The sequence below is a fragment of the Manis pentadactyla genome, chromosome 4 (assembly GCF_030020395.1).
Source record: "Manis pentadactyla isolate mManPen7 chromosome 4, mManPen7.hap1, whole genome shotgun sequence".
Classification (NCBI taxonomy): domain Eukaryota; kingdom Metazoa; phylum Chordata; class Mammalia; order Pholidota; family Manidae; genus Manis; species Manis pentadactyla.
The window spans coordinates 184,937,040-184,954,491 of NC_080022.1; the positions used below are offsets into that span (position 1 = coordinate 184,937,040).

The following is a 17,452-nucleotide window of genomic DNA, read 5'->3' on the forward strand; positions in this document are numbered from 1 at the left end:
ATCTCTTCCTGCCACCTGCTGGAGCCCAGGAAACCAAAATCCTCCGAAAAGCCCGCACGTCTACCCCTACCCTGGGAAGGATCCAAGCAACGCTCTCCCTTGAGTTCATGCCGCAGACAGATCGATTCTGCATTCCCGTATGTGAAAGAGACACTGGCAGAATCAGTTTATTGGAAGCAGGGGGTGGGGGAGGGAGGAAAATCAGGTCTGCGGGACTTCAGGTCTGGGCAGGAATTGGGCATCAACGTTAGGGCAGGGAGCCCAACACCACTGACTTCAATAATGGAACAGCGATCAGACAGAGTCAGCCCACCCCCTCGGATTAGACTGCCCAGGGGCAAGGGGTGCAAGCACCCTACCTCTCCCCCTCGTACGCCCCCAGTGAGAGTGGCGTGGCCTCATCAGCACAGGGAGCGCTGTACGGTGGGGGAGGCTGTGCGGTAGCAGTGGTAGCCCTCCAGCGCTGCTGGGAGGAGCAGCAGGCCACTCGGGGGGTCTTTCCGGCAACGTCCCATGGCCTCCTTGTAGCTCAGCCGCTCCTTGGAGATGGGGTCTGTCAGATCCTTCTCGTAGCTGGCCTCATCCTGCAGGAGCTGCGCCAGTTCTTCACTGATCATCCCAGAGAGCACAGCCTGGGGGACCGGGATGCGGCCTGTCCTCCTGGGGTCGATGAGCCCGCCGGTCAGGTACTGCGCCTGCAGGTGCGGGAACGCGCTCTCCGGGGGCATCCAGCCCTTCTGGATGGCCTCGCCCACCGACAGCCTCTTCTTGGTGATGGGGTCCTCGATGCCTGTGAAGGCCTTCTGGGCGTTGAGCAGCCTCTGCGCCGAGGTGTTCTCGATCAGCCCCCTCTCCAGGGCCTTGTGCACGGAGTAGCGCTCCCGGCTGAGGAGGTCCACGATGCCACCCGTGGCCGCCTGGGCCTCCAGCAGCTTCTGCCCAGTGATGGGGTCCAGCATGTTCTTGGCCACTGCCATCTTGACGGTGCATTTGTTGTCTGTGGTTGTGTCGTAGACCCCGGCAATGGGGAAGCTGTCGTCGCTGAGCCCGGGGGAGAAGCTGGGACAGAAGAAACTGGAGCTCTGGGGGGCCGGGGAGGCGAGCGGGGACTTGGAGATGATGGAGCCAATGGAGAGGGAGGAGCAGGGCTTGGTCTCTCCCGCCACAAGCAGGGCAAACTCGGAGATGGGGAGCTGGCCGTCCTTGTAGAGACGGTGCTCCTCCTTGGAGATGCGCCGGCAGCGCAGGGCGGCCCCGATGGAGTACTGCCTCCCGCTCTTGCGGTCCAGGAGAACAGACTCTTCCCCACGGGGTCCCGAGGTGGTGACCTCCTCCCAGTCACACTCGAGCTCCTGGAGCTGGAGGTACTGACCTCCATCGATGATGCCCCTCTTGTAGGCCTCGTACGGGGACATGTCCTTCCCCGTCTCAGGTTCCAAGATGGCGATCTTGGTGGACAGGTTGGTCTCTCGCGTCTGGGTCTCCTGGTTGAGCTCCTCTCGGCTCAGCTGGGTGTGAAGGTCCCCGAGGGCCCGCTCCTTCTCGTAAATCTGGTCTTTCTCGCGGAGGACGGCTGCCTCGAGCTGCGAGAGCTCCTGGTCCCGCTGGGCTGCCTTCTGCCGCTCGCTGTCCGTCCTCCGGCTGAGCAGCTCGGACTCCTCCTGCAGCTGGAGCACCGCTCGCTGCTTCTGCCTCTCCAGCTCCTGCAGCTCCTGCTGCAGCTGGCTGTGTTCCTGGCTGGCCTGGTCGCGGGCCTTCCGGAGCTCAGCCTCCTCCCGGGACCAGGTCCTCCTCAGCGCCTCGGCCCCGTCAATCCGCTCCTGCAGGTGCAGCACCTCCTTCTCCCGGTTCTGCCGGGCCACGCGCTCCCTGTTGAGCGCCTCCCACACCCGGGACCGCTCCCCCTCCAGCACCCGGTCTTTCTCTACCAAGATCACTTCCTTGTAGATAGTCTTCTCCTGAGATTTGGTTTTCTGGAGGATGTCGATCTGGACCTGCAGGTTCTTGCACTCCCGATGCAACTCCATCACCCGGGTTTTCTCCTGGTCCAGGTCCTGCCGCAGGGCCTCCGTGGACTCCTCCAGATCTGGGTCTTTCTCCAGCTTGACTACCTCTTCCATGACGATCTTCTCCTGCGCCGCAGCAGGCCGCCTCTCCAGCTCCTGGATCCTCAAGGTCAGCTGCCGCCGCTCCTTCTCCGCAGCCAGCTTCTTGCCGAGGTCCTCCTGGAAGCTGAGCAGGCCCTCCTTCTCCTCCACGCCGGCCCGCAGCTGCTGCACCTCCCGCTCCAGCTGCCGCCGCCGGCCCGCCTCCTCATCCAAAGTCCGGCTCAGCCGGCCGTGGTCCTCGCGGAGCTTCGGGTCCTTCTGGGTGACCACCACTTCCTGCACCACCACCTTCTCCTCGGGCCGCCTCCTCTCCAGCAGCAGGTACTTGTTCTGCAGCTCGTAGACAACATCCTCCATGGCGCGCCTCTTCTGAGCTGCTTCTCGCACCTCCTGGCGGAGCCGTGCAGCCTCCTTCTCCAGGACGGGGTCCTTCTGGTGGCGCACCACCTCCTTGTTCACCGTCTTGGTCTCCACCTTGGACCGCTCCCGCCTCCACTCGTCGCGCTGCCCCCGCAGCCGGATGAGCTGCTCCTGGGCCCGCCCGCTGCCGTTGACCAGCTCGTTGAGCTGAGCCTTCAGGCGGTCGATCTCCCGCAGCACCTCAGGGCTCCTCTCGTGCTTCACCACCTCCTGTGTCACCTGCTTGTACTCCACCTCGGGCTTCTGGGAGCGCAGGACAGCCAGCTCTGCCAGCAGCCGCCCCACCTCTCCCTCCACCCTGCTCCTCTTGCTGGCGGTTTCCTGCAGCTCAGCCCTGAGCCGAACCATCTCCTGCTCTGTCTCCGGGGCCACGTGGAAGGTCTCGTGGACACGCTCCTGGAATTCCACTTTGGGCTTCTGCTTCTCTACCACGCTGTGCTTGCTGTGCAGTCCCTGCAGCTCCTGGGCCAGCGTCTCATTCTTACTTCTCGCCTCCTCGAGAAGGTTCCTCAGCTGGGACACCTCTTTGAGAAGGCCCGGGTCCTGCTCCACCTTCCTCACCTCCTTCACGATCACCTTAGGCTCCACAGCGCTGATTGCCCGCTCCAGGTCTTTAATGCGAGCCTGCAGCTTGGCCACGGCTGCCTCTGCCCCCTTCCTCTGTGCAGCATCCTCCTCAGTCCGCAGCCTCAGGGCCTGGATCGCCTTGACCATCTCCAGGTCCTTCTCCACCTTGACCACTTCTTTCACCACGACCTTTTCCTTCACGTTTGCCTCCTTCTGCTCAAGGGCCAGCAGCTCCTCCTTTAGCTCCTCCAGCCGGGCCAAGACAGCAATGTTCTCTTCCCGCAGGTGCTGGGTCTCACTGCTGAGCTGCGACACTTGGCTTTCCAGGCCAGGGTCCCGCTCAATCTGGGTGACCTCCTTGGTCAGCAGATGAGGCTGCACATCCCTCCTCTTGCTCTCCAGCTGGACGACCTTCTGGGCCACTACCTCCAAGTCTGCTTGCAGGACGGCCCGCTTCCTGCCCTCGTCTTCCACCTGGGAGTTCACCCTGGACAGGCTGCTTTCCAGCTGGGGGTCCCGGTAGAACTCCACCACTTCCCTCTCTTCCAGCCTCTCCAAGGGCTGCTGGGTTTTCAACTTCAGTAACTGGTTCCTCTGCTCCTCCAGCTCCTGCTGCACCCGGGCCACCCGCTTCCTCTCCTCCTCCAGCTGGGACTTCAGGGCCTCTGCCTCCTTCCCTGCTTGTGCATCATGGGTCACCTGGATGTCGTCACTGAGCTCCTTCTGCAGCACGAGAGGAAGAAGGGGCAAGTGCTGGGGTGGTAGGAAAGAGGTAAGCTTCATCCCCCTGAGATCAGGGTCCCCACTCTGCTTCCTGAGACTGCCTGGGAGGTCTGGGAGGTGGAGCTGCAGACCTGAGATGCTCAGAGACAGCACTTGGAGAGGACCTATCAATGCCATATTAGGGTGCAAGGCAGGGATCAGGCCGAGTTTGCACTTGAACATGCAAATAGGACAAGGTCTCCCTTCCAAGCATTTCCCTTCCTTCCCCTTCCTCCCAAGCTCCTGGAAGTGGGCTCACACTCCTCTGGGGGATGCTGGAGTATGGCTGAGGGTAGGAGGAAGCTGGGGAGTCCCTCAGCCAGTCACCAAAGTCACAGAGGGCTTCTGGCTCCCGGTCACCGAGGGATAGAGACCTAGGTGGCCTCTTTCCCACTGCAACTCATCCTAAGGCTGAAGACCTTGCAGGGACTTTCTCTTTTCCCCAATGGGGGACTGCCCAGTGGCTAAGCTATGACCACCCTGAATAACATCTCCAGGGCCTGACTCTGCGAAGATGCCAGCCTGTTAGAGCTGCCAGGGGAGGCAGGGAGCTGCACCCGCTCGGGCCACTGAGGCTGCCCTGGGCTGCAGGCTGCATGGCAAGGAGGAAGGGAAGACTGCCAGGTTGACGGCAGGCCATGCTGCCCAACGCGGGGACGGAGCATCGTCTCTATACCTTCTCCAGCATCTTTCTGGCAAACTCCAGCCTGTGCAGCTGCTGCTGGTGGGCAGCTGCAAACTCAGTATAGGCTTTAGTCAGGTCCTTCTCCTGGAGAGGCCAAAAGGAGAAAAGGCGGGGGCAGGTCAGCTCTCACCTCAGAGGCCGTGGAGCAGGCAAGCCTGCTGGGTCCCGTCTCACCTGGGCCTGGATGCTCTCCTGCAGGGGAGCCGCTCGGGGTCTCTTGGGGGCTGGCCCTGCCCGCGTGGGCTCCAGGGAATAGCAGTAGGTGTCTGCCTGCAGCACATAGTCCTGAGCAGGGAGGGAAGGACAGCAGGCTGGTGGTCAGTGGGGGAAGCTACGGATGGGGATAAAGAGGGACAATCCGAAGTGACACTACTCACCTGGAGAGCTGCCTGCAGCTCCTGGGAGAGACGGCACGCCGCAGCTCTGTCCTGCTCATGGCCCTGGATCTCCTGCAGCAGCCTCTGCCGGGGAAGAGGCGGGAGCCGGGATGGTCAGGCTCTCCCCCAGCCAGGTGCCTCCAGAGGCAGGGGGGCCAGCAGCCGCGGCAGCAGGACGGGTTGGGTGGGAAATGGCCTTGTCCTGGCCTTCTCCTTTCCTGGTTTTCTCCCTTCCTTCCCTGGGCAGAGTCCCTTTCTTCTGCCTAGTGCTGCTCAGAGTTATGTCCCAGGACAGCGGCTCTCACACCGTGCTGGGCATCAGAGTCACCTGGAGGGCTTGTTAAAACAGAGACTCACCCCTGAGTTTCTGATGGAGCAGGTCTGGGCTGGGGCCTGCGATCTGCATTTCTGACAAGTTTCTAGGCACTGTTGGTGCTGTGGCTCGGGGACCACTCTGAGAACCACTGTCACAGTAGTTCTTAACCCTTACTGCCCCTTTTATTTACTTGGGGACTTAAAAAAAAACAAAACTGATGCCCTGGCCCCAGTGATTCTAATTGAATCGGTCTAGGCTGGGGTTTTGGCACAGGGATGTCTCAAAGCTCCCTGATTCCAATCTGCAGCCGGGGCTCAGAATCTCTGTCCCAAGCCCCCTGCCTGACTTTATTTCCTGTGCTCTCCATGGGTGTCCCCATCCTTCTAGCCCAGGCCCATCTCTGCTCTCCTGCACACCCCACAGGCAGCCCCAGCTCACCACTGCCCCATACTCCCACCTGCAACGTCCATCTTCCCCTGGCTGTTTGGGCACCTCAACTCAGCACAACCTGACTGACTTCCCTGCTTCCCCCCAACTGTGCTCTGTTCCTGGTGCTCCCTAACTCAGGTAGGTGCGCCCTGCCTTCCCAGGTGCCCCAGACAGAACCTGGGGCCCGACCAGCTTCCCCGTCACCCTCAGGATGGGGTCCGGCCTCCTTCCTACTCCTTGAAAGGGCCTGCACCCTGGTCATTCTGACCCATGAGCCCCTCCTTTCCCCTGACCCACTTGGGACCCTTCGCCCCCTCTAGTCAGCCATCCTATCTGTTCCTCTGGCCTCAGCTCAGAAGTTGGTTCCTTCCAGACCCCTGGCCCTGACCCCACAGGGTCCTGCAGCGGGCCCCCAGGGCACTCTGGCTTCTCCACCAAAGCACTTACCAGCATCATGGCCTGGGACACACCAGTCCCCACCCCAGACTTGAGTGCACCCCTAGTCTCTGTCCATTGAAAGTACATGGTAGGGGCTTGGCAAGCATGAAGAACAGTAGGGGTGCAGTAGGAGTTGGAACCCCTGGAGCATGAAGCCCACTGCCCCCGTCGGACCGGCCTGGGATGCGCTGGCCATTCCTGTGGGCCAAGTAGAGCCCTGGGGGAGGGTGACTCAAGGCATCTGGCCTGACTGAGCTTTGAGGGCTCTTGGAACACTGGCCACTAGGGGGCCCCCATGCACAGGCGGTTCTCCCTGTGAGGGCCGAGGTGGTGAGGCACACTTGAGGCCCTAGCTCTGGGCAGGGGCCTGACCTGCCCCCAGGTTGCCAGCAGCCTCAGCCCCTCACCTTCTGCTCCTGCAGCTTGTAGGAGATCTGGCTGGGCCCGTCACTGGGCCACACCTGGTTGCCGGGCACGTGCTCCAGCCAGGAGCTCAGGTTGTCCCTGCAGTTCTTGAACTGCTGGTAGGTGAGGCTGGCATCCTGCACCATCTTCTCCCTGCAGGGGGATAAGGTCCAGAGCAGAGGTGAGAGGTGCCCCCTGGGGACGGGTCAGGAGGCCTGAGCGACCCACCATGCTGATCCCCTAACCCTGGCCCTTGGCTGGAGCTGAGCATTCAGAGCTGGACTGGGCGGTGTCCGCCAGGCGCACCGTGGGAGAATCCTGCTGTGCTGCCGTCCCATTTTAGAAGTAGCGAGACAGCCTGAGGGGGGTGAAGTCACCACCCGAGGGCACACAGCTTGTCAGCAGCGGCTGCCATGCACGAGGGGCATGCCTCGAGCCCTAACGGCCCAACCACTCACCGCAGGTCCAGCTGGTCCCCTACGGCGTGGTAGCGGTCGGTGAGGGCCCGCACCTGGCGCTGCTGGCGAGGCAAGTCCTGGCAGAACTCGTGGAAATTGTTCTGCAGCGCGCTACACGCGTGCTCAGTGGCCTTCAGCTCCCGGTGCAGCCCCAGCACACAGGCCCGCTGCCCCAGCAGCTCCTTCCGCTGGCGCTGGGGGAGAAGGGGACACAGCATGGTGCACCCTCGTGGCTTCGTAAGACACCACATCACCCACCATCTGCCCCTGAATGCTTAGCAGGCTATGCCCCCTCCCACCAGAAGGCCCAGCCCTTACCTGAAGCTCGCCGACCCTTTCCTGCAGTGCACCCGGGCCAGCAGGGATGGGGGCCTCCTGCACCAGGGAAGACTCAAAGCCTCGGATGACCCTGTCTGCGTCCTGGATCTGCCGTTCCAGACCCAGGGCGGCCATGGCTCTGCCGTGGAAGGGGTTGATGGTCAGATGCCCTCTCGGCCACACCCATGCTGCCCTGCCCAGCTGCCCCGGAGCACTCACTTCTCTCCATAGAGGTTGCAGAGAATCTGCATGTCTCTGTACTTGTTCTTGACATTGTTGAGGGCCACAGGCAGGTGCAGAGCATCAGGGCCCACAGGCCGTGCAGACAGAGACTCCTCACACTCCTGCTGGGCGGCCTCCTTCTCTGCTCCCAGGTTCTGCAGCCGCTGCACTGTGTCCTGAGACAGGGCAGCATGAGGGTCAGAGATCTCTGCTCTGAGCAGGTGGGTCCTCCTGCCAGGTCAACTTAACTCTGCCCATGAGGCCTGAGAGTGTGGTGGGTACATGCTCAGACCCAGGCCAGAAATCAGGGCACAGCCTCTGTGTAGATGACCTGGGGCAGGTCAACCTCTCTGACCCTCCATCTCCTCATCTACAGAATGATTGATGGAAGGATGAAATGATACCCTGGTGTCAGGAGCTCAGCAGCTCCAGGCGCACAGGTGCCCACCTTCATGTCACTGTCCTGTTCACAAAACCTTCAGACAGCAAAGCCCTAGCTTTGTCCACTCGGGCTTATTTTGTTCATTCATTAGTCAGTTCTTTGCTCATTTGTTCCATAAGTCATTGTGCCAACTCTGTGCCATGCACTGCCTACCTTCCAGTCTAACTGGACTTCCCGCAGTCCCCCAAGAGCCCTGATGGAAGGTGCTGTGACTTCCAAACCCAAGGAGCTGTGTGGGCGCTGCCTAGGCTCAAGAGAGCCTCCATGTCCCAGGCCAGTCCTGAACAGGGACTCAGCAGCGTGGGGTACGAAGGCCTAGCCCTCCATCAGCTCCAGAGCGTCCCTAGGGCTGCAGGTCTTCGCTGAGTCCACGTCAGTGCATGTTGCCTCCTTCCGACACTCCTGTCCCCTCTCCCACCCCGCAGGTGTTGCGCCCATGGGATCCTAATAGACACCCTGCATGCTCATGTCCACCTCATCATCGGCCTCTGGACCCAGTGTACCACTCCTTCCAGCCCTCTGCCCCGGGGAAGGCTGCCTGCTACTAGCTACACTATATGGTGGGGTGAAAATACAGAGCTGCACAACGTGAACGACGTGACTCAAATTCTGAAAAGCCAAGCCTGCGTAGAAACTGGATTGGAAGGACAGAACCCCCAGGTGCGGGGAAGGTTGGCATTCACTACTGGCTCTTCAGAGGTCAAGTGTGGGGCAGGAAAGGCCACAGTGTGGGACATTGTTGAGGGCCACAGGCAGGTGCAGAGAACTGAGGGAGGGATAGCCCTAGGAGCTTGCCAACCCAGGAGATGGAATTCCCAGGGCAGGGTCCCTCACCCAGGGTCCCCACTGCCCTTGCGGCTCACAGAGGCCTTGTGATCACGTTTGCACACACTGCAGCTCCTCCCGAGGCCCCCGCCTGCTTTCTGGGAAAGATCACCCCTAAGGTGGTTTTTGCTGTTCTCAGGATCCTCCTGCCCCAGAACACCTCCCGGGGGTGCAGTGTAGGACCTTTACTATGAGCCTTTCCCATCTAGAACCTTCCCAGGCCTTACACTCCATCCTCAGGACAGCCGGATGAGCTGGGTATTATTGTGCCTGTTTCCAGGGACAAGGAAACCAAGGCCCAGAGAGATTAAGTGAATTGCCCAAGGTCACAAAGGTGGTCTGTGGAGGAGCCAGGATGGGACCCAACTTGTCTGAGCCCGGGACTGTCCCCTCCCTTCCCCCTCCGTGGGTCCCTGGGTGCTCACACACTTACTTGTCTTCAGTCTGTGCACCCCCAGGGTGGGCCCATTTCTTCTCCTGGCCGTCCTTGCTTACCCACCTTGTGGCTTTGGATGCGACCCTCCAGGTCCTCCAGCGGAGCTGAGCGGCTCAGCGGGGCCCGGGCCCAGGCCAGCACCTGCTCCTCTATCTGCCCCAGGTCCCTGTCCAGCTGGGTCATCTGTGTCAGGAGCTTCCTGGCCTGTGGGTCGACTGGGGCTGAGTTGGTCGGAGCTGGGGAGATAGGGTGCCTGTGAGGGTCCAGGGCCTACTCCCAACTGTCTGCCTGAGGGGCCCCTCCCTGAGTGCCTACAGAGGGTACAGTGTGGGGTAGGAAGGAGGGCTGAACTGAGAGAGGGATAGCCCTAGGAGACTGCCAACCCAAGAGATGGAGTTCCCAGAGCAGGGTCCCTAATCCAGGGTCACCCCTGCTCATCGCAGCTCCCCTTAGAGTGGCCAAAGTAGGAATCTACTCCCTGTATCCCAGCACTGCCCCAGGTCCCCGGCCAGCCCTTGGTACCCTGCTGGCCATGTCGTAAGGGGTGCACAGCACTGTCCTTCACATGGCTCTGGACTGTGGCCAACTTCTGCTTCAGGGCCTGCAGCTCTGAGGCCAGCCTGGAACAAAGAGGTGATTAGAGCGGGATGCACCTCCTCTCTCCCCTGGACACTCCCCCAGCCCCGGCAGTCACTGGCCCAGGCAAAGGCCAGGCAATGGCCTCCAACACCACAGGGCCAGGTCTGGGCCCAAAGCCTGCCTCCTGCCCCTGAGTATCCCTCGGCAGACCCACTTGGAGGCCCTGGCCACGGCTGCAGGGTCTGGAGCCGGGATGCAGAAGCAGGCGGCTGGGGCATGCTTGGTCTCCCCACCTGGGCCCTGCACGACCCAGGTGTGCGGGTCCGTGTTGTCCTTCAGCGTATACCGCTCACCCCGCAGCAGCTGCACCTGGGGGACAGTGGGAAGGGGCTCATGCAGGCTCAGGGGCAGGGGCCAGAGAAGGGACAAAGGCCAAGATGGAGTAGGGGCTGGGACAGGAACAGGTGGGGGACAGGAGTTGGGGCAGGGGCAGGAATAAGGGCAGGGGATCCTGGGGTAGGGACAGCGAGAGACCAGAGGCAGGGCGCGGCTGGGACTGGTCTGGGGCTGGGCAGGAGCGGAGCAGGGGCTGGGTGGAAGTGGGGAGGTGAGGGGCAGCCATGGGACTGCAGGGGGCACGGATGGGGTGGAAGGGGGGTGCTGGGTGGGGCCAGGGGCAGGAAGGGCAGAGCCCCTACTTCTCCAGAGTCCCAGTCACAGATGCTGTCCACTTGCAGGGGCTGCTGGGGAGGGGTCCTGCGCTGCTGCAGAGGGGCCACCTCCTGGCTCTGCCGCTGCAGGTCCCCAACAGTCTTCTCGGCGATGGCCAGCTGCTGCTGCTCTGCCTGCAGGGTCCCAGGCAGTGGGAGCTCAGGCCTGGCCCCACCACTGGCCAGCCTCATACCTGCCCCGCAGGAAGGCCCGGGGTCTGGCCTTCACAAAGACAGGGTCTTTAAGTCAGCAAAGTAAAAGGGGCTCCCCTGGGGTCTGCTGGTTGGCGTGGGGTGGGGGCTGCCCAGCATCACCCAGGCCCCCAGAGCTGGAGGGGCCTCAGAGGCCAGATGGCCCCTATCACACCATATGTGAGGAGGCCGCGGTCCAGAGCAGAAATGGGCTTGTGGTAGCAGACCAGCCTCCTCCTGCTGGAGAAGACCCCTTTCTCCTGTCCCCCAGGCTGGGGTGGGTGAAGCCCAGACACACAGGCAGGCCCCATTCCAGGAGTGGGGTACAGATGGCCAGGTGGGACCGATTTACCTCCAGCTGTTGCAGCAGCTCTGTGGGGGTACCAGGGGGGCCCCCAGGGGCAGGGCTACACTGGGTGTCCAGGCTGGAGTTAAGCTTTGCCAGGGTTTGGCTGATGGAGTCGGCCTCTTCCTGGAACTAAGGTTGGTGGGTAGTCAAGAACAGAGCCCCCCCACCCTGCAACCCAGCTACAGGCAAACTGCCCGTTGCCTACACCACTGGGCTCCCCACCCAGGCAGCGGGGCCTAGGTGACAGGAATGCTCTGCAAATGGGGTATCGCCTTCACTGATCTTGATTTCTTTTAGTGTCATAAAACACTGTGGCTTTTGTCCCTCCTGCCTCACTCCCTTCCCCTGGAATCCTCCTGGCGGGTACCCTGGGTGGGTGCCAGGGCATCTGGCTGCACTTCTCCCAGTCCCGGATTAGAAGCTGGGAATGTGCTCTTAAACACACATCCAGTGGTTGGGCAATATTACGGAATTCTTGTCCGTGGGTGTGATGATGGTATTGTGGTTATATAGGAAAACATTAAAAAAGAAAAGAGAAAAGAAAAATTTGGCTTTTGTCTCAAAGTATATGAAACATTTTGGGGAGAAATTACAAAAAAAAATCTGTGTATATCAATGTTTCTCAACACTTTTTTACAATTCTTGTCCCTTCTAAGAAGCCTTTCTGGACAAGTTTTCCTTGCTCTTCCCACCACCTCCAGGAAACCTTAATCCCACAGACATGCTGTCTACCCTTTACATGTGTGTATCTGTGTTTATGCATAAAAATAACAAGATTTTTCTTCGCCTGTAAGAACCAACTTCTACTCCCCTCAGAGCAGTAGATCACCTTGTTAAGAATGTTTGCATGGCACTATTTTCCCTGTGGGACCTCGTGACAATGGTACAGCTCTGCCATTTTTATGAGGTGCCTTGTTTCCTATGATGGATCGTGTCCTGTGGGGTCCTCGGGCACCTCTGTGCCCCGGCTGGCCCTGGTGGCTGCCCACCCTGCCCGGGCCCCCCTGCCCGGCCCTGCCCTCAGGCGCACCCTGCGGTAGTCCTCCACGTGCCGTAGCTGGCTCTCCTGGCAGATGCACAGGTTCAGGAAGTTCTGCCACTCCATCTTCAGGGCCTCCTGGTGGGCCTGGGGACAGCAGAAGGGAGCCTTTGGACCACGGTCCCTGGTCCGCCCGTCCGTCCCCCAGCCCTGTCCCTGCTGTGGGCCGCCTCTCCCTCTCTCTAGCCTTCCTGGGAAGCCCTGGATTGAGGGAGTGGGACTCCCAGCAGTGATGGGGAGCAGCTGGGCCTTGGCACCTGGATGGGCCCCACAGCTGGGTGCCCGAGCTCCACCATGCGCTCGCCGTCGTCCTCCAGCTGGTTCACGCACTGCTCCTGGCTGAGCAGCTCCTGCTGCTTGAAGTGCTAGAGAGGACGGGGGAGCCGGAGTGAGGCTGAGCAGGTCCCTGTCCCCCTCCGTCCCACTCACCCTACTGACCTCGTACTCCCGCCGCACGCCCTCGGGGTCCGCCATGAGGTCGCTCCAGTCCTGCTGCAGGATGCGGCGCTGCTGCTGGGCCAGGGCGCTCAGCTGGCGTGTGCAGCCCTGCAGGTGCGTGTACAGGCTGCCCAGGCTCTGCCCGCGCCACGAGGCCGCCTTCTGTGCTTGGCGAGAGGTGGGGAGAGGAGAGGGGTAGCGAGAGAAGTGCTGGCCCTGCCCACTCCCAGCCCACCCGCTGGCCATCCCTGCCTCTGCTCACCAGTATGTCCCGGTATTGGTTCCTGATGGGGGCTGCGTCCTGCCTCGACCAGGGTGGAGAAAACACAGGCCCAGTGAGGGCTGGGTGCAGGGGAAATTGCACCCTAGGCCCTAGGCCAACTGCGCCCCAACCTCCGTCCCTTTCTCAGAGGGCCAGTCGGGCCCAGCTCAGGCTCTGATGGGAGAAAAGGGGCCTGGGAGCGGGGCCAGGCGGGGATGCGTCCAGACGGCTGGCTCACCCACCGGCCCTATGAGGCTGCGCAGCTGCTGCCCATAGGCCTCCATCTCCTTCTGCAGGATGTTGTGCTCAGCAATCTGCTGCTCCAGCTCCGCCACGCCTGGCCCGTAGTGGCCCTCAGAGACCTGCTTCTGCAGAAGAGCCCCCGCGCAGCTCAGCCAGAGGGCCCAGGGTGGAGCCCTCTCCACATCCCCATAGGCCGGAGGTCTGTCCTGCCCCCTCACCACCCGGGCCTCAGTGCCTCCTTCCTGGACACCTCCAGCCAGGCTCTTGGACCCGGTGCTGCCACGCCCCCTCAATGTCCCCTGACCGTCAGCAGCAGCACCCCTTCTGCTGGGTATCAAAGCCCAGCTCCTCACCTGCTGTTGAAGGGGCTGCGGACTGGCTCTGCCTGCCCGCCCAGCAAATCCCACTTCCCAGCACATCCCAGACTCTAGGTGGGAGGCTCTAGTCCTTATTTCTGGAATGTCCTCTCTCTCCACTTCACCTCAACCCAACCAAGCCCTCCCGCTTCTCTGAGGCCTCTGGGCCTTCTCCTGCAGGAAGCCTTCCTGGCTATGCTGTCTCCTCTGCTTTCTCCCTTCCCAGCCCCCCAAACACCCCCAGGTCTCAGCATGCTGTCAGGCCCCTGATGATATATAGCTGTCTGATTATGCCGGGTGTGACGTGGAGCTCTTTGAGGTGGCTCCAACATTGGGGTGGCCCCTGACCTGTTTCTGCTCCAGCACACGGGCCCAGTCAATCCTGGACCCCATGTCAGGAGGCAGCACCATCCTCTCATACAGGGCGCGGTACTCGGCACACTCCTGGGTCACCCGCTCGTGCAGCTGCTTGATGCTGCCAAACAGGTGGCCGGCGGGTCAGGGCTGGGCCTGGGGCGCCCAGGACCCCAGCACCTCTGCCCTGGAGCCCAGCCGCCACCCCACTCACTCCTTCTCGATCTCCTCTGCCTGTGGGTGCTTGAGCCGCTGGGCCTTGTCCACATCCAGGAAGAGGTCCTTCAGCAGCACCTCGGCCTCCTTCAGGCTGCGGCCCGCCTCCTGCCGGTGCTGCAGGGCCTGGCTCTGCTCGCTGCGCAGCCGGTCCTGCGGGCATGGATGGCATCCTTGCTGGCCCTCACCGCCACCCGCACCCCACCCTGAGGGACTCCGGCTGCCCGCCAACCGCAGTGCCCACACTGCAGAGGGCAGGCCCAGGGCATCTGCGGGGCAGGTGCAAGGACAGGGGAGGCCTGGGCATCCCGGAGCCCCTTTGGCCCCCCAGGTTGGGAACTCAGCAGAGAAGGAGGACCAAGCCCTCTCCCCCACTGTGCTTGGGGATGGCCAGTGAAGGACAAGGGCTGTCAGGTCCACTTCACCACCACCAGCGGGCATCCCAGGGACCACCTCCCGCGCCCCCGTGCCTTTGCCTCACCTGCTGTAGCTTCTTCTGGGTCTCCAGGACATCCCTCTCCACCTGGTCAGCGCTGGCCTGCATGCGGGAGATGAGCAGGGCCAGCTCCTGGGTGGCAGCCCTAGGGGTGGGGTGGGGACAGCAGGCAGCATGTTGAAAAGGCCCCTTTCTTCCCCTTGGGAGGGTCTACCCACCTGGGTGGGGTCCCCTGACACTTTCTGCCCTGTCCTGCCCTAGAGCGAGGCTCACTGCCCTAGAGGGAGGAGTCCCAGACCCGGGCAGCCCTGTGTCTCTGCAGGAGGCTGTGAGGTGCCTTGTCCTGGGTGGGGGAGTACTATCCTCATACGAGGGCTCAGAAAGCGGGGGCTCCGGGTGTGTGCCGCAATGACGCAGGTCGACACCACTGTCCCAGCAGTGAGGTCCCACCCCCACCCAGCTCTCTGCCGCTTCCTGGGGCTGGAGGGCGGCAGGCCCCGGGAGGGAGTGAATAACCAGCTCTGCTGCTGATACCTGAGAAGGCATGGCTGGGCCTTGGGGAGGGGCAGCTGGGCTGGCTGGGGACAGGGGACGGAAGCATGCTCCCCCCTACTTCCACCCCAGCCCTGTCTGCACCCAGGCTAACAACCGTCCGGAGGAGCCACACAGCTTAGGGGCAGGGGGAGGCCAAGAGGTTGCCAGAGCACCCCACCATTTTCCAGCCTGGAAGGTTCAGGGCCCAGACTGGGACTAGCCTTGCTCCAGGTCACCGAGCCAGAAGTAGAGGGAGAGCCTGAACTGGGTCCCAGAGCTCGTTTTCCACACACCTGTTCCAAGCCTCCTAGGCACCACACTCGCTGGGGCCTAACAGAAAGCAGAGTGGTCCAACCTCATGAGCACAACACCTCGTGAGGTCACAGTTCTGGGGAAAGGGAAGGCTCACCAAGCTGTGCCTTGAGTCAGGGGTCAGAGGACAAGCCCTCAGGCAGAGAAGCAGCGCCAGCAAAACCAGTCTGAAAGAACTCTGCGGCCAGACAGCATGGGTTTGATCCATCTCCATCAACACTGCTGCGTGGCCTTGGATAAGTTACTCAACCTCTCTGTGTCCTAGGTTCCTCTTCTGTAAATTGGGGCTTTACTAACATGGACCTGACAGTGTTATTGCGAGTGTTACGAGAACTACTCCATCTGAAGCGTCCAGTGCACAGCCAGCACCCGGAGTTTGTTTTTATTGCACCAGAATGTAGGTGCCAGGAAGGTGAGGATCTGTCTGTTCTGTTTAAGGCGCCGTCCCCAGTGCCTAGAATAGTCCTGCCACATGGTAGGCGCTCCATAAATACACGACAAATGAATGGATTGCACACGAGGGGAGTGATGAGCCCTGTTTGGGGGCTGTGGCCAGAGTGGACAGGCCGTGTGGACGGAGCTGCCCCGGGTCAGGAATGTGCTGCCCAGGAGCCTGCCTGGGTTGGGAGCCGCTGGTCCTGAGCCCTGGGTGCCCCGTCCTCAGGCCCATCCTCCTGGAAGGGCTGCTCCCACTGCCAGGAAGAGCCCACTCCACCCTGGGCAGGGCCTGGGAGCCCCGGCAAGGACAGGTTACTCCAGCGGGTCTCTCTGCCCACCTAGGAGCCCAGCCTCCACGTGGTTATTGACGTGATCCCTATCGGGTAATAGGCCTTTCATCTCCGCCCCCATCTGCCACCACCTCCCTGCAGAGGGGGCTGATGGTCAGTGAGCGGAGAACACATCTGCATGCGGGTCTCGGAGAGCCAGGCTGGGCCGGCAGGTTGCTGGGTGACCCGGGTGACCTGAGGGAGGCTCTGAGGATGTCCCTCCTCCCACCAGCCTGTGGGCCCCTCCCTCTTTCCCACAGCACCCCCCCGGACCCCCCGCCCCAGAGGCATCAACTCCAGCTCCAGAATAGCACTCTCGGCCCGAGGTGGGAGCCTGGTGGGGGCAGCTGCCCTTCGACCCCAGGCAGCACAGCCCCGCCTCCCGGGCATCAGGCCCTCACCCGACCTCTAGGCTTCTCGCTCCTTCTGCCCACCCTGCACCCTGTGCCAAGGATCATCCCCACTCAAACAGAGCCTTGAGGGCAGAGCCCTGGACAGGGAGCCAGTCGTTCCAGCCTCGGTCCCCCTGCAAGGGCACGCAGCTGCTCAGGCCCTGTCCAGCACGTCCCCAGGAGAGTGCCTGGACCGGTGGCCCGCAGGGCCCGGGGGGAAAGTGAGGAGCCCGAGGGCTTCCCCGGCCTCCTGCCAAGGGAAAGGGAGAGTCCACCCCTGCGTCCTTTGGCCTCAGGACACCAAATGCCAGCGCTGGGCTGGTCCTGGGCTCCAGGCTGCTGCCTCCAGGTGGCCGGAGCACCTGGGCCTGGCACCACCCCCATCCCAGCCCCTCCTTCAGCCTTGCTCACCGGTTGTGCTTGCTGGGGGAGCCCTTAGGGGAGCCCTTGGCTGGGGAGCCCTTCGGGGACCCCTTCCCTTGGGAGCCTTTGCTCAGCCCCTTGAACATGGTGCTAAAGGCAGGTGCCAGCTCAGGCTGGGCTCGGCAGGCGCAGGAGGGCCGTCGGGCGTGGTGGGCAGGAGGCGTGTGTCCTCGCTGGCTGCTCAGCTGGGCTCTGGCAAGGTGGGGCAGCTGGGCACTGGGAAAGCAGTTTCTGGGAGGCCCCTCCCTGCAGGTGAGGCAGCGAGCTGGGGGAGCAGAGCCGTTGCGCACGCACCCATGCTCACCCACTTACACTGCTCCTGCACAACCAGTTTGGGAGGAAAGGGCACAGTCCAGAAGGCGGGGCGCCTGAGGCTGCCCGACTCCCAGGGAAGGTCTGGACTTGTTACACCCACACACCCAGAGGGAGCCAGCAGTGATTACACCCAGATGGGGAAATAGCTGAGTGCAGGAGGCACAAACCTCCAGACAGACAGACCCATGCATGCAGGCACAGACTCAAAAACAGAGGCCTGGCCTTAGAGCTCTTGCAGGCTCCCACCCACGGCTGCCACCCGCTGGAGGAGGTGTGACCACTCTGCTAGGCCAGCGTGGGTGGGAGGGCCCTGGCATGATGAGGCAC

General features: G+C 62.1%; 1 protein-coding gene across 1 annotated transcript; it reads right to left on the reverse strand.

The window, feature by feature from the left end:
- Window positions 1–142: 142 nt before the first annotated feature.
- On the reverse strand, window positions 143–17,030 carry EVPL (envoplakin). Its single transcript, XM_036900205.2, has 22 exons — window positions 16,799–17,030; window positions 14,428–14,527; window positions 13,945–14,099; window positions 13,725–13,851; window positions 13,020–13,145; window positions 12,778–12,816; window positions 12,516–12,677; window positions 12,335–12,442; window positions 12,069–12,164; window positions 11,042–11,167; window positions 10,486–10,632; window positions 10,002–10,156; window positions 9,731–9,828; window positions 9,272–9,444; window positions 7,503–7,681; window positions 7,284–7,422; window positions 6,966–7,159; window positions 6,510–6,660; window positions 4,920–5,003; window positions 4,717–4,827; window positions 4,534–4,626; window positions 143–3,818 (listed from the first exon to the last, which is right to left on the reverse strand). Exons 1-22 carry the CDS (start codon window positions 16,894–16,896, stop codon window positions 402–404), a joined length of 6,078 nt encoding a protein of 2,025 aa, XP_036756100.2. The 5' UTR covers window positions 16,897–17,030; the 3' UTR covers window positions 143–401.
- Window positions 17,031–17,452: the final 422 nt, after the last annotated feature.